This window comes from Eleutherodactylus coqui, chromosome 10, assembly GCF_035609145.1.
Source record: "Eleutherodactylus coqui strain aEleCoq1 chromosome 10, aEleCoq1.hap1, whole genome shotgun sequence".
NCBI classification, from domain to species: Eukaryota; Metazoa; Chordata; class Amphibia; order Anura; family Eleutherodactylidae; genus Eleutherodactylus; species Eleutherodactylus coqui.
This window is the reverse complement of record NC_089846.1, coordinates 40,453,416-40,469,102: the sequence shown is the minus strand read 5'-3', so window position 1 is coordinate 40,469,102 and position 15,687 is coordinate 40,453,416. Positions and strand designations below refer to the sequence as shown.

At 44.1% G+C, this 15,687-nt stretch overlaps 1 protein-coding gene across 1 annotated transcript in view; it reads left to right on the top strand.

Moving 5' to 3' along the window:
* ASTN2 (astrotactin 2) overlaps nucleotides 1–15,687 on the top strand; it is a 728,537-nt gene that overhangs the window by 140,775 nt on the left and 572,075 nt on the right. The window contains exon 2 of the mRNA XM_066580842.1: nucleotides 15,307–15,494. Coding sequence (XP_066436939.1) covers nucleotides 15,307–15,494 — 188 coding nt within the window. The remainder of the gene's footprint in view (nucleotides 1–15,306; nucleotides 15,495–15,687) is intronic.

The following is a 15,687-nucleotide window of genomic DNA, read 5'->3' as shown; positions in this document are numbered from 1 at the left end:
CTATGTATGTGGTCCCAGCCAGCAGCTATGTGAGAAGGACATGTGATCCTTTTCATACAGCTGCCAGCTGGTCGGAATTTCGGCAAGTTCGCTTTATAGGATGCACTGACTCCCCCCCACCCACTTTGGTAGGGAAGAGGTGTGGTGTCCTATGAAGCGAAAAATGCAATGTAGTGATATTATCCTGTAACCAGCAATGTGACCGCACTCACATATGGGTTTGTATCTGGACCAGTCGGAAGGGTGGAGGCTCTCTTGCTGCATGTTCAGCCCTATGGCCGCCATAGGCATGCCAAACACCACTTCATACTCCCAGCACTCTAGCAGAATATTGGTAACATATCTTGCATGCCTTCAGGACCAAATTAGTGTTGCACTCTTGGTGTACTCTGCGCTGTGACCAGGCGCATTGCTATGATGGAAGAACCAGTTTTGCCTGCACAGCGCTAAGTGTTAAGCAATCTCTGACAAAAAAAACCCAGCATGATACCTTTGCCTCACCCTCCGAACTCAATCCATCATGTTCTGTGTGACGTTTTTTTTTTTTACTAGTACTTTATGTATGAATCATTCATCACAAACTGGCGAGAAACTGAACAACTTGTTGGGAAAAAAAATCACTGGAGCCGAATGCAACCTTCCCCAGCAATTGGTTGGTATACCGACTTAGAAGGGTTCCACAGACATTCACCTAGCAGAATACGCTACTAGTAATGCCCCGCCCACTTCTATATGCATTTCTATATAGACTATAGATTTATAATTGCTATTTATACATCTCCACTTTTGGAGCGCGGACACAATACCATTTACTGCTCATAAGAAGCAGATTTCTGTTCCGTTTGGGTACCCCTCGTATATTACGGTCATGGTTATTATTTTTTTTGGATGGAATTAAATACAATGTGAATCGAAGACATGAAGACACCTCCTTCTTAGGATGATGTTAATATAATGTTAGGTTTTTGTAAAATAGTGTACAGTATCTGTATCCAAGTATGACTCAGCCAGGGGCGGACTAGCCATTGAACCCGCCTGGAAAAATCCTGAAGGACCAGGTGGGTCGTGGACGATCTTTTTTTTTTAATTTACAGAAAGTGCAATAAAACACCATATACTCATCTCTGTCATTGCTACCGGCCTATGCTCTACACACCAAGTAGAGGGATCACATGGTCAGGTGGGCCCGTTTGAACCCTATTTTTCCCATGTGAGCAGTACCCTCTCCCAGCTTGGCGCATGTTCAGAACTGGGCTGGGTGTGTTCAAGCACTGAACGCTCCCTCTCACTTTGCATGTGCTCCCGCGACTATACACTTCTTTGGGCCCCATTGAATTCAATGGAGCCCATAGAAACAGTAATAAGCTGAACCTGTAATAAAGGTGTACTCGCCAGAAGAACTGTAGTATGATCTGAACATGAAGTGTTTTCCTTTATGTTCCGGTCAGTATCCTGTTACTGCGCATGTTCGGCTGCATCACTGAAACAGTAATAGGCCGAGCATGCGCAGTAAAACTAATTTTATATCTCATCGGCCTTATACCTGAGTGCTATGGGCTCTATTGATTTATACTTGTGTGAATCTGGCCTTATGGGCAGTTTTTAAAGGTAAAACCTGCGCTAAGAGTCTGTTCACACGTTGCGTGGTTTGTTGCAGATTCTTGCCAAAATTCATAGCATATTTTGTGCTGAGGATTTTGATGTGGATCCACATCAAAATCTACACCAATTTATGTAAATTTTGACAGTTTTTTTCCTGCGGAAAATCTGCAGCAATTCTGCTACTTGTGAACCTGAAGGTGCATTCGCACCTAGCAGATTTCTTCTGTGGGAGGAGCAAGAGGGTGTGCCAAGTAGGGGAGATCATGGTCACTGAAAGGCTGCAGTGGTGGATTGTGGCAGCTTCATGATGTCAGTGAAGACACATTGGCCACCCTGTTTTTCATGGCTTTTATTAATGGCTTGAAGGTGAGCAAGATTATGGATATTTACAAGATTATGCACCAATGAGTATTACTGCATATAGTGGATGTGGTTCCTGTACAATTCCTGTTAAGGCAGTCTATGATGTTCATTTATGTCATTGAGGTCTAACGGGTCAAAAATAAGTGTCAGCTTAACGTATAATACCAGTTCTAACATTTTCGGCTCTTCATAGAAAATCTGCTGTGGCAAGCTATGCATGCCGCATAGGCTTCTTCACGTCCACCGCCAACGTGGTCGTGGCTAGATGTTTACTGGCAAACCTACAACAAGGGGCAAGTCTGAAATTTTTTTTCAAGGTCACTTTGAGTTTCCAATCCACCCCTGGACTCAACAGTGGCTGGTAAATGATTCAGAATTAAATTAAATGTAGCAAGACATTTGACTTCATCTGCAAACCCCCTCCTCCCCCTCCTCACCCCCCATTCAGCAAGACATTTCATGTTATCCACAAACCCCCTTCTATTCCAGGTTAATACTTCAAATTTGCACAAAGAAAAAAAAACTCTTCGATTCCCTACCTCCGAGTCCCCCAAATCACAATAAAACACCCTCCCTAAATAGGTTCCTTCACACACAACCATTACTGACCAGGTAGACAGGTTACAATTATTTGCTTTTAACCAGGCCAATACATTTTCACCAGATAAAATTCTTGGCGTCGGTAAACTCGAGTCACTTCTGAGACCGAATCAATAAGAAAAGGCACTCCACTAGGTCTTAACCTCAGTTTTGCAGGGCATCATAGAGAATATTTGATATCTGCAAGCTTCAATCTTTTTTTAACCTCTGAGAATTTTCTACAATTCTTTTCCTTGTCCACTGTGTAGTCCGGGAATACCATGATTTGCCGGCCATTGTAAGTAAGAGTATTGGCAGTTCTAAGTGACTTTAGAATTATATCACAACCCTTAGAGATTAATAAGGATAGCTTGAGGTCTTCTGCCCCGAGGTGAAACACAAGATGGAACATGACGCTCTCTCTCCATATCAAAAAACTCAGACAATGCAACTCTTGAAAGATTACATAAAAGTCATTCTTGAATAAATTTGACTGGATCATTTCCCTAGCTGTTTTCAGGAAACCGATGTTCCTTAAGTTTGATCTTCTGAACCTATTCTTTAGGTCAATCACCTTGTCCTTTAAGAGTTTGTCTCAGAAATTACTAACATCTCTTTCATATTGACAGTAAGTTTCTCTACATTGACCATTCACTCGGGTTTAAAGCTCAGTCTTCTTGGTCTTCTCTCTTTCTAACTTTACTAATTGAGCCCTGATGAGTGAAACGGAGGAGTTAAGAACAGGGCCTAGGGAAGAGATATTATGCAGATGGTGGCCAAGCAATAATGTTTGAAGCAACATTAAGGGGCAATTCAAACGTCCATATTTTTGGGCCACGTGCTATCTATGCATTCGAGCATATGACAGCACTTGGCCCCATTGTAGCCTTAGAGACTATTCACATGGACTGATGGTTGTCTGGTCACAGACGACAACAGTACATGCAATGTGCAGTGTCCGTAGAGATCGCACAGTGCATGGACATACACTCCCTTTCACATGCAGGATTATTGCTAGAACGGTCACACGACTAAACAAACAGATAATGCCTTTTAATCATCTCCATTCCCTCTTTAGCTAAAGGCAACTTAGTAGGAGTTGTTTGCTCAGGTGGGTCTCTGTTTATGCAAGGGATTAGCTGGCCAGCAGAATTCCATTGTCCTCTTCTGGCATGAGTAAACAATGTACTCATTGTGTATGCAAGGTAAACACAATGAGTGCATTGTTTACTCTCCTCAAATCCCCATAGCCACTCAAATGTCTGAACATTTTGCATTCAAATGGAATGGATTTTAAGCGACTTGACAACGGTTTTTATGCTGGCTAAACACCATCAGCAAATGACAAGAGAGCGTATAACGCATGACTACCAGCGCTTACACGTAATGATTATTGCTCACTTTTGGCTGTTTGAACAACTTTTGAGTGATAACCATTGCTTATAAAAGGGCTTTTACTCTCCCTGTCCCTATAATCTATGATGAAAGCATGCTCTTGGCTTGTGAATAATCCATAGTTACCCGTAAATGATTCCACTAATAATCCAGGATCACAGATCTTGTAAAATTTGACTTGATGTGTGGTTATATACACAATCTCAATCTCTTATTAGCAAATCTAAAAATTAAAAAAACATCCCTGGCAATGCTTTTCAAAATTTTCGAAGGTGCTCTCTTCATCAAGCCTACATGGAACATCTGGTAAAATGTGATTGGATGTGTGGTTATATACATAATCCACGATCCTGGATTATCATTGGAATTGTTCATAGAAAACTATGGATTGTAAACAAGCCAGAAGCATCTTTCATCATTGATTATTGCAGCATTCTATCTGTTAGTAACTTACCCTCTTCCGATGTCATTCATTACTTATCAGTTGTCCCCCACGGTGAAGTAAGTAGACACTCCTTATTGTTGCTTGACCTCTATCATAATAGTGGTTCCCTGATCGCTGTTTTTATTTCCGTCTTTCTATTGATACTTTAGTCTAAGCCCCTTCTTGGATTCAGGCTGAAATCATGGCGCACTCCGATTGGGTGATCTGAACAAGGACATCGTTACTATCCTTCATCTAAAGTGACAATGTCGCTAAGCTGGAGCGGCTGGTGATTATGTCTGTCAGATCATCTCCACACACTGCGTGAGTTTGTTATAATGTACGAGATACCTGTACTAGTATACTAATAGTATTCACATGGGCGATCGCGATTTTTCGCACATTGCAGTAAGATAGAGCATGCCTCAATTTTTTTTTTGTTCTCTCAACATCACATCAGTGAAAACATCGCTGATGGGAAGGAAACCAGGAAAATCATTGGTTTCACAATCTGCTTTTTTACTGACTCTCGTGAATCGCGCAAAAATAGCACAATTCTCTTGCCCGTGTGAAACCAGTCCAAGGGAGTGCTGTGTTGTAGTTTTCTACTGATGAATAAAGCAACCATTTTAATACTGGTTGTCTGAGTCAGAAAATTACATATTATACATATTAATGGCTTAGAGAATGCCCGCCATACTTGGTTTTCATACTGTGGGGATGTCCTTTCAAACCACCGGAAATACTTTCTTCATTAAAGAACAGCTTTTAAGACTAATGCCAGGCATATTAAAGGGCAACTCCAGCCCAAGCACACTCACCTGATTGCCTGTTACACTCTGGAGGTCTTCTTTATATATTGCAGTCATTTCCATGCAAAACAAACTCCTGTCTGATGCTTCTCAGGCTGCATCTTGATGCTGAGGTGTTTGCTCATCAATCTCATGATGCATCAGCACAGCATTACATCAGCAGTTGGAAACTGTACCATCTCTGCTACAGCTAAAACACTTACATTATATTCTGTAGTCATCTAAATAAGCTACAGACCACAGGTGCACAGTCAAGAGGATGAGCTGTGATCTCCTCAATTATAACTCTGTGGCATGAGTCTCTAATCATCATCAATAACTGTGATATGAGTTTGTGTCCCCCCTCTAGGCAGTTTCTGTGGTAGTATCTATTTTTTTTTTCTTTTTTTTAAATCCATTTTTATTTACATTTTGCAATAAACAAACAAATATAAACACAGGAATGACTGGTATACATCTTACATAGAACGTGGTTTGTACATCTGCAGCAATATGAAATGAGAACTACATCAAAATCCTTGTTTGAGGGTCTGCTGGGCTTTACTTATACCTCTACAAAAAACAAAAGAAAAAAGGCAAACTTGCACCTGGAGTACGCGCACATTCTTAGCTACAATGTACAAATGGAATAATGCAGTCGAGAACAGGGGGAGGGGGACACAACACTTAAAGACTTACAAGTACAGGACACGGACAAAGGACTGAGGGGGGGAGGAAAGAGAGGGAGGGAGCAAGGGAGGGGGGGGGGGTTGGTGAAGCAGGATCAGTATACCTGGTGGGGTAGGTGATGTACCTTAGAAGATAGGATCAGCCTCCGTCTCACTCATCCCAGCACGCCATCTGTCTCAGCCCAATCCATGGTAACCAAATATTGTTAAATTTATCATGTGAGTTTGTGGACCAACTATGTAATTCTTCAAGATTGAAGAGGTTGTCTATTCTGCTTTTCAACTGTCCGAGTGTTGGGGACGTGTTTTGTCTCCAGAGGTGGGGTATTAGAGATTTGGCCGAATCAAATAGGAAGGCAAGAAGTTTATTTTTCCTGGGTTGAAAGTGGGGAGACGGTCTCCAAATGAGTACCATGTCTGGGGATAACCGCAGGTTTGGAGAGATTTTTTGGGCGATCATCTCCACATTCCTCCAGAAGGGGGCTATTTTAGGACATGTCCACCAGAGATGGAGGTACGAACCTTCTGCACTCTCGCACCTCCAGCAGGTATTCTGAGGGGCGAGTCCATGCTCGAAGAGCCACTGGGGGGTCCGGTACCATGTAGCTAACAATTTATAATGCGCCTCCTGGGCGAGTACACAGGGCGATATCCCAAAGGAAGTCTTGAGAATAGCTTCTACTTCGCTAGAAGTTAGTGAAACCTTGAGCTCCTTCTCCCAAGAGGAGATGAAGGCTGGTTTGTAGGGAAGTGGGGGTGTTATGAATTTTTTCCTTAGGAACGAGATTTTCCTAAGCGTGGTTTTGTTTTCCCCTAGGGCCTTCTCAAAGGGGGTCTGCGGCCTAGTTGAGCTATATGTTTTTAAGAAATCCCTGAAGATCCCTAGAATGTGGGCACGGTGTAGAAAAGAGAATTTTTCGGATGGCAGTAGACTATCCAGAATGGCTGATGGGTGGAGGTGGGCGAGTGATTGTAGGTCGGTGACTGTAAATGTATTAAACCTCTTCCAGACCGAGGCAGAGCTTGGGTCTAATGGAAGGTCCAGCGTTTTGGTGATGGAATGAAGTGGAAGGATGGGGGAGGGAGAGGGAGTAAGTGTCGTCCTAAGCTCATCCCATACAGCACAAGGGCCTCTAAGTAGAGGGTTAACAGTTTTTGTATTATAAAAGTTTCTCGAAGGGAGCCAAAGTTCCATTGGTAGAGAGATGTTACTGTAGCCCTCTACCATCGCTGGCAGCAAGTCATCCTTGCGGCCTTGAGTTAAGTCAATCCAATAGCGGAGTTGCGCCGCTCGGTAGAAATCGTAAATGTCTGGGAGATCGATTCCCCCCTCGGAGCTCCTCCTAGTCAATAGTTTGTGTGCTATCCTTGGTCTCCTCTGCCTCCACACAAAGCCCGAGAAGGCCGTTCTTATTAATTTGAAAAAGTTTGTAGGCAGGTGGATGGGGATCATCCTGATCCTGTATAAGATGATCGGCAGGATATACGCTTTAATGATATTTTTCCTGCCGAACCAAGATGTAGACGGAACATCGTAAGTTTTGAGCAGGTGCTTGACCTGGACCAGCAGAGGGGCAAAATTATCTTTATATAGGTCCTCCGCTCTCCTGGATAGCCTAATGCCAAGGTAGTCCATCGCAGTGGACGACCAGGTGAATGGAGAGTTAGTTCTCAGTTGTTTACATTGGGTTTCGGGGATTGATACATTCAAGACCGTTGATTTTGCAAAATTGATCTTAAAGTTAGAAACGGAGCTAAAGTCTTCTAACACCTTGGTGAGCCGAGGAAGGCTATTTCGAGGGTCTGAGATCAAGAAGATAATGTCATCGGCGAAAGCCGCTGTGTGGAACGAACGGTTCCCGAAAGAAAGACCCTGAATCATCCGGTCCTGGCGCACCTTTAGAAGCAATGGCTCTAGTGCTAAGATAAAGAGGGAAGGAGACAGAGGACAGCCCTGCCGAGTACCGTTCCTTATGTCGAAGGGAGGGGAGAGAATATTAATTTTAAGTCTGGCATAAGGGCAAGAATAGAGAGAGAAAACTGCGCGAACAAACTCAGGCGGGAGATTGAAATGGTGAAGGACTCTTTCCATGTACTTCCAGTCAACCCGATAAAAAGCTTTCTCCGCATCAGTACCCACCAACGCCAGAGGTATCTTATGATGCTGCGCGAAGCGGGTTGCATGGAGTAGTTTGACGCAGTTGTCCCTCCCCTCCCTCCCCTTAACAAAACCGGCCTGCTCCTCGTTAATTAACGAGGGCATGAAAGGTTCTAATCTTTTAGCCAATAACTTAGCCCATAACTTCATGTCTAGATTGATCAAAGAGATCGGGCGGTAATTTGCACATAGTTCGGGATCCTTGTTGTCTTTATGAATAAGGGTTATGTGGGCTTCTTGGGACTGTCTCGGCAGGGCTGCCCCCCTCATTAGGTTATTAAATAGCTCGGTTAATTTCGGCTTCAATATAGGGAGGAAGGCCTTATAGTATTGGATGGAGAGACCATCTGGGCCCGGACTTTTATTTGGGGGACTAGTTGCTATTAGCTTCTCCACTTCAGATTGTGTTACCTCCTCAATTAAGGAGGCTGCCTCTATATGACTTAGTTTAGGGATTTTGATGAGACATAAAAATTCATCTATCAATGTATTATGGTCGTTGGGAGCCTCTGATATGGAGTGACCCTTTAGATTGTATAACTCAGAATAGAATTTCTGGAATTCTGATGCTATGTCTATAGAAGAGGTCAAACTGCCGCCTGTAGGTGACTTTATAGAGCTGATCTGGTTCCTTACTCTGGCCTTCTTGATCAGGGCAGACATCAGTCTGCTCCCTCTATTACCCTGCGCGTATATTTTATGTTTGAATTGCATTTGTTTTTTGTTGAACCTGGCCGTTAATAGGAGTCTCAGTTCCGCCCTCAGGGACGACAAATTGTTCAGATTTTGTTTTGTCTGAGACAGCTTCGCTACCAGTTCCAATTTCGCTATCTGTTTTAATTTTGTGTCAATTTCTTTTTGGGCGCGTTTTTTCACTCGTGAACCCAGGGCAATTAGAAGGCCACGCATGTAAGCCTTGTGGGCTTCCCATACCATTGGAGTTCCCAAATCGTCTGAGGAGTTAAAGGGGTTGTCCCGCGCCGAAACGGGTTTTTTTTTTTTTCAACCCCCCCCCCGTTCGGCGCGAGACAACCCCGATGCAGGGAGGTAAAGAAAGCTCACCGGAGCGCTTACCTGAATCCCCGCGCTCCGGTGACTTCTCTACTCACCGCTGAAGATGGCCTCTTCCTCCGTGGACCGCAGCTCTTCTGTGCGGTCCACTGCCGATTCCAGCCTCCTGATTGGCTGGAATCGGCACGTGACGGGGCGGAGCTACACGGAGCTACACGGAGCCCCATAGAAGACTGCAGAAGACCTGGACTGCGCAAGCGCGGCTAATTTGGCCATCGGAGGGCGAAAATTAGTCGGCACCATGGAGACGAGGACGCCAGCAACGGAACAGGTAAGTATAAAACTTTTTATAACTTCTGCATGGCTCATAATTAATGCACAATGTACATTACAAAGTGCATTATTATGGCCATGCAGAAGTGTACAGACCCACTTGCTGCCTCGGGACAACCCCTTTAAGGAGGAAATATTCCTCCAAAGCTTTGGAGAGTTGTTTTTTATCCTCTGCTGAATCCAGAAGTGAAGCGTTAAGAGACCATCTCCACTCCCGGGGAAGGGGATGGGGTGTTCTGATGTTCACATATACTGGGGCGTGATCTGAGATAGTCATTGAGCCCATGTCAGCTCCCACCAAGGCCGTGAGGAGGTCAGAGGAGACCAGGAGGTAGTCCAGCCTCTGAAACGTAGAGTGCACCGAGGAGAAAAACGAATAGTCCTTCGTAGAAGGGTGTAGTGTACGCCAGGCGTCCACCAACCCTAGCTCTTGTAGGGTTCTACCCAGCTTTTTCAGTCTAGGTTGTGAAATTTGGGATCTGCCAGATGATGCGTCCAGCGAGGGGTTAAGGGCCACATTCAAGTCTCCCGCGACAATCAACTGTCCTACGCTGAAATGTTTAAGTATCTCTAATTGCTGTAGAAGCCAAGGGACCTGCTCAGTATTAGGGGCGTATATGTTTGCTAATGTAACTTTTGCATTGTTCAGTGTCCCTCTTATGAATAGGACTCTACCCTCCTCGTCTCTGAATTGGGCATCCTCTACAAAATTGATTGTTTTATGTATAAAAATGGATACCCCCTTCGAGGCCGACGAGGGGTGAGTGCTATGGAAGGTCTTGGGGAATTGTTTTCCTGGAAGATCGAAGTGTTTTTGCTTTTTGAAGTGTATCTCTTGTGCAAAAAGGATTTTAGTTTCATACCTTTTAAGGAGAAGCGCCAGGTCGTGCCTCTTGGAGGGGGAGTTTAGTCCTCTGACGTTGAAGGACGTGAGACGAAGGCTGTCCATAACTGCGATCCTATATTTCAATGGAGAGAAAGGGGGGAACAGGAAGAGTTAACGGAGCTCAGAGCAGATGAAAATACACTCAGACGTCTGACCCTTCCCCGGGCACACCGAAACCCCCACAGTAAGGGGTGCAGGACACGGTTTTTAGGAAGGGGGGGGGGAGGAGGTAGGGCTTCAAACAAGACGGACGGAGGGGGAATACAAATAACAGCTAAAGCAGACGAGAAAACAGCAACAAATTAACGCTGGTCAGCTGAAGAACAAAAATTTGTGTCAGGGGGGGTCAGCAGACCCAGAGTCCCCGACAGCCTGGGGAGGCGGATTACTGTGGACTCACTGAGCAAAAAAGCCCTAGTGAACCGACAGAATACATTTTTACTGCCTGGACATGCAGGCATCGCCCCGGACCCTAAAAGAGACGAAATCTACGCACACGACTGGGTGAAAAGCCCCGCCGCGCGCGTATAAGCCTGGCAAAACTTGTAAAGGGCATAACATGATAATCCTTACATTAGAGAGAGACACATAAACATTCATAACAATATAACTTGCGTATTGAAAATCAGCAAGTGAGCAGGTTAGGTCGGCAGCAAGCCCGCTCGGGTATCAACTTGAATGGGAAGTATCAAAACAGTGCGACAATAAAAAAGAGAAATTGTTACGTTCCAATCACTTCTGGAGGGACAGGCCTTGCGAATCGTCGAGTGCCTCGTGGTCTCCTAAAAGTCCTCAAGATATTAATATCCTGAACCCATGTGGCACTGTGACTGTATCATTCAAACACGAGATGAGAGAACGCCTTCCTCTAACATTTGAGCTTGTTCAGTCCCAGGGAATTCTGACCCCGAGTAGACAAATAACTCACGGGTCCTCCTTTGCTTTTTTCTTTTTTCCTCTAGGAGATTTAGCGTTTCCCGCCGCGAGCCATCTCCCCGGGTCCTCCAGTTGAGGAAGGAGAGGAGGATCCGGAAGCGGCTGCCAATTAGGGATATCTATTGGTTCGATATCTAATAGTTGCCAGAGACTCTGAAGATCCTCTGTTGTTCGCATATTTATTCTTTTGCCTCTATGCATGATGCTGAGACCAAACGGATAGAGCCATGCGTACTTTATATCTCTGGATCGGAGGATTTCTAGCAGAGGACGCAAAGCTCGTCGTTTAGCTAGCGTAGAGGGTGCCAGGTCCTGATAGATCTGGATTGGGGATTCTTCATACTTTAGATCACTGTGAGATCTAGTGGCTCTCAAAATAGCTGCGGCATCCGGAAAATTAAGCAGCTTGCAGATAACGTCTCTAGCTGGTTCGGATGCATTAGGAGGAGGTCTAAGAGCTCTGTGGATTCTTTCAATGTTAATTGAAGAAGCTCTTTCTTCGCCTAACAAGGAGTTAAAAATTACCTTAGCAGCCCTTTGGAGGCACTCACCCGTCACCGCTTCCGGAAGCCCCTTGATGCGAACGTTATTGCGGCGATTCCGATTCTCGAGGTCTTCCTGCATCAGCAACACCCTGTTCAGGTGTGTATGTTGCTCTTTTACAACCTGCTCAAGTTGTTTTGCATGGGTGGTGATTGCTGCCGAAGTGGACTCCAGGTCTTCCACTCTGTGCCCCAGCTGCCTGATCTCTTCTTTAATGTCAGCCAGATCAGCGCTGATGGGACGGAGAGCTTGAGTAAGTAAGTCCTTCATAACGCTTCTGGATAATCCCTCATTGTCCTCCTCGTCAGAGATAGCCTCCTCTTCCTCTCCCCTGTCAGGAGCGGGAACCTGCTCTCTGGCCGGCGCCATCTTAGAGGGGGGGCGCGGTGAACGAGCGCTCCTTTCTCTAAAGAAGCGCTGCATGTCAGCTTGTCCCTTCAGCTGTCGGGGGGTTCCCTGTTGATCTGTGCCTCTCTCCTTGCTAGATTTGCCCATGTCTTGCCTTCAATATCGCTGTTGTGGGTCTCTGAGGGTGCCTGCAGACGGGAGCGCTGTGTTCAAGCAGCCATACCGCACGGCGTCCAGGCTCCGCCCCCCGTGGTAGTATCTATTTAATAGTATCATACAGACTAAGAAACTGACTAGAAACTGAACACATAACCCCAAGTAAATCTCAGAATTTAGATCACATGACCATCAGAGAAGAAAGAAGCCAGCAGTTTCAAATAGAAATGAAACCAAGGTAACCCTATCTCACTTTAATATACTGGGAGGATAGCTACCTTGTTTCCCTATAAAATAAGCCCTACCTGATTTTTCTGGATTTTTGGAAGGCTTGAAATATAAGCCCTATGCTGAAAATAAGCCCTAGCTGCACTACCTAAAAAAAAGGAATACATTACCTAGCAGGCTCGGTTCAGGTCCCTCCCACTACTTTCCGGAGCTCCGACACGCTTCTTCCAGTCCTCGGCCGCCCACGGAAGATCATTTCCTGGTTACAAGATTCATAAATCCCACCTCCAGGAAGCAATGGCTCTGATTGGTTCTCAAGCTCTGCATTGATTGGATGAGGAGCAGTCGAAGAACCAATCACAGCCATCACTTTGTGGAGGTGGGATTTATGAATTGGTGAATCAATGCCATGGCTCAGCTAATTCATAAATCCCGCCTCCACAACGCGATGGCTGTGATTGGTTCTTCAACCGCTGCTCAGCCAATCAGTACAGTGTTCAATGAACCAATTACAGCCATCGCATTGGTTCATCGAGCGCTGCATTGATTGGCTGAGCAACACTCGAACACCAATCAGGGCCATCGCTTCCTGGAGGCAGGATTTATGAATCCTGTAGCCAGGAAGTGATCTTCTGTGGGCGGCCGAGGACTGCAAGAAGCGCGTCGGAGCTCCGGAGAGCAGTGGAAGGGACCTGGACCGAGCCTGCAAGGTAAGTATAATAAGACTTCCCCCGAAAAAAAAGCCTAGATCCTCTTTTGGGGCAAAAATTAATATAAGACATCGTCTTATTTTCGGGGAAACACGGTACACAATGAATGAAAAGAAAATTCACCGGAGTGGCCCCTTAAATTGGTATGCCGTAGCTCCGGCTCCACAAGATACATCATATATACTGAATCATAATCTGCGGCAGCAATACTTAGGTTTACTTTTTACTTGGCTTTCTTACCTTATCTCACATTTATTTAAAAGGGTTACTTGCGACTGCTGTAGACCTAGAGAGATTGTACTAGTTAACAAGTACAATTCTTATAGGGCCAACATGCAGTCTCCATAGGGCAAAGATGTGATTAGCAGCAGCAGAGATCCACCGTTAATTCAATATCCAACTTTCAACTTCAACTGATATCAGTGTCTTGACACCGAATCTCTCCACCTTACAGTTAACGCAAGGAGATTGCGGCACTCATGGGACCTCTTCCTTCAAGAACAGCAGCAGACATACGCTGTAAAACTTGGCAGGCCCAGTCTGACAGTGAAATTGGTGGCATTCACAGAGCAGCGATGCAGCAGCCTGGGAGAGGAACTCAACTTCCCCACCCAGCGTACTTGCAACCTCAAATTCCTTGTGGAGATCTTGGCCGCGTGGTGCACAACAAAGGAGTAGTCAGTTCCACTTCACGTATTCGTCTTTTTTCTGCCTGTCATATCCCATTGACTCACATCTGCAATGAGGTTTCTTTCCACCAGTCATGCTCCTGAACACAAGCCTTTCTATACAGTAATAAGTCTTTTCATTTAATGGTATCTTACCAAGTTCTCGAAGTACTTGGCTTCCATAGCTCAATATTGAACATCTAATGAACCATCTCCCTTTCCCCAAATTGTTATCCGTTGTTTACTGCAAGAACTTTTATCCTTGCGGATATACACAAGCCTTTTGTCTCACTCATCTTATTTCCTTTTTTTATTGTAATCTCTTGTTAGATGAGACATCTTAACTGCGTCAATATGTATTCCTGTGGTGTTATCACTATTATGTTCAATCCGTAGACCTTGCTGTACGGCAATGGAAAATATGGCAGGGATACACAGATAAAAGATAAGAACAGAGCGTTAAAATATGCAAGAGGCTTCTGAAAGAGATCCAAGAGGTGATACATTAATAAGTCTATCATCTGTACATATTAATCACTACTAGCAAACACTTATATCAATATGGCAATCACGCAAAGGAACAGAAAAAGACGGAGAACATAGTCTGATCTTACTTTGGTCACTTGCATCTTTTTAAAGAACTATTTGTAGTTTTACAATTAAAGTTTCGTATGAAAGTTTGAAAATGCTTAGAGGGAATGTATAATCAGAAAACGACATCATTAAATCGGTTTTCTAGTCACATTTTTATTTTTTTCGTGTTTAGAATTCTTTATGTACATTTTTGTTATTTTTTATGTGACTAGCCACTGATAGGCTGAAATATTGCTGCTTTCAGACTAACCATTATAGTAGTCATAATAGGCTAGCTCTTATTTATTGTTTTTGCAAAACTTTCTGGTAGGCTTTGCTGTGTAGACTGGGGCTGGCTCAGCAGTGCGCTGGGAATGACATTATTCTACCGCTGGAGATTTAGATTAGATTTCTTTTTTCAATTGGAATATATTGTTAAACTCGCCCTCCTATGTAGATATTACTATTACTTATCTGATAAATAGAATGATCCTTCTTTCAAATCCTGATTATCCAGTAGGATAGTGTAACTGCTGGACGCCTCAGTAATACAATATTAGCATGACAATACGGTGAAATATGTCTAGTTCTTCTAACCACATAAAAGTATGATAGCATGAAGTCCATTGGCAGACTTTCTTGGCTGCCAATGGACCTAATGCTAGCATGCTTTTATGTGGTTAGCAGAACTGGACATATTTTACCGTATTGTCATGTTAATATTGTATTATTGAGGCGTCAAGCAGTTGCACTATTTAGATGTAGTGCTTTAAATTATATCACGCAGTATCTGTAATATGGTTAAACTACCCTGATCAATTTCATGGCGGTTCTTTTATATATTACGCTGTACATGTATACCGGTAATTTTGATACTTACTGTTTCTTTTTTCTCCTACTATTGTGTTTTCAGAAATGTCTGGAAGTAGTGAGGACATTTCTCTTGTACATTGGACCCAGAAGTGGCTGGAAAATGGAACACTTTACTTTCATGTGTCTTTACGTGTGCAGGAACACATTTCATATAGCACTCCCCCAACAGTGCAAGAGCCGGTACAAGAACTGGATGAACAGCTTCATGTTCTACATGTATCAGTCATGGTGAGTGTGATTCTTAAACCCATTCTTATAGTATTTTACAGGATTGTTTGTGACAGATGTCCAAAAGGTAAATGAATGGCCCATTGGTTTCTGTGCCAATGTTCATTGATGTCTCAATGCCCGGGGCCATATTTCCAGTTTTAGTATGCATTGCTTTACATAGCAAACCATGCCCACCTTTGGTGGCCAATAG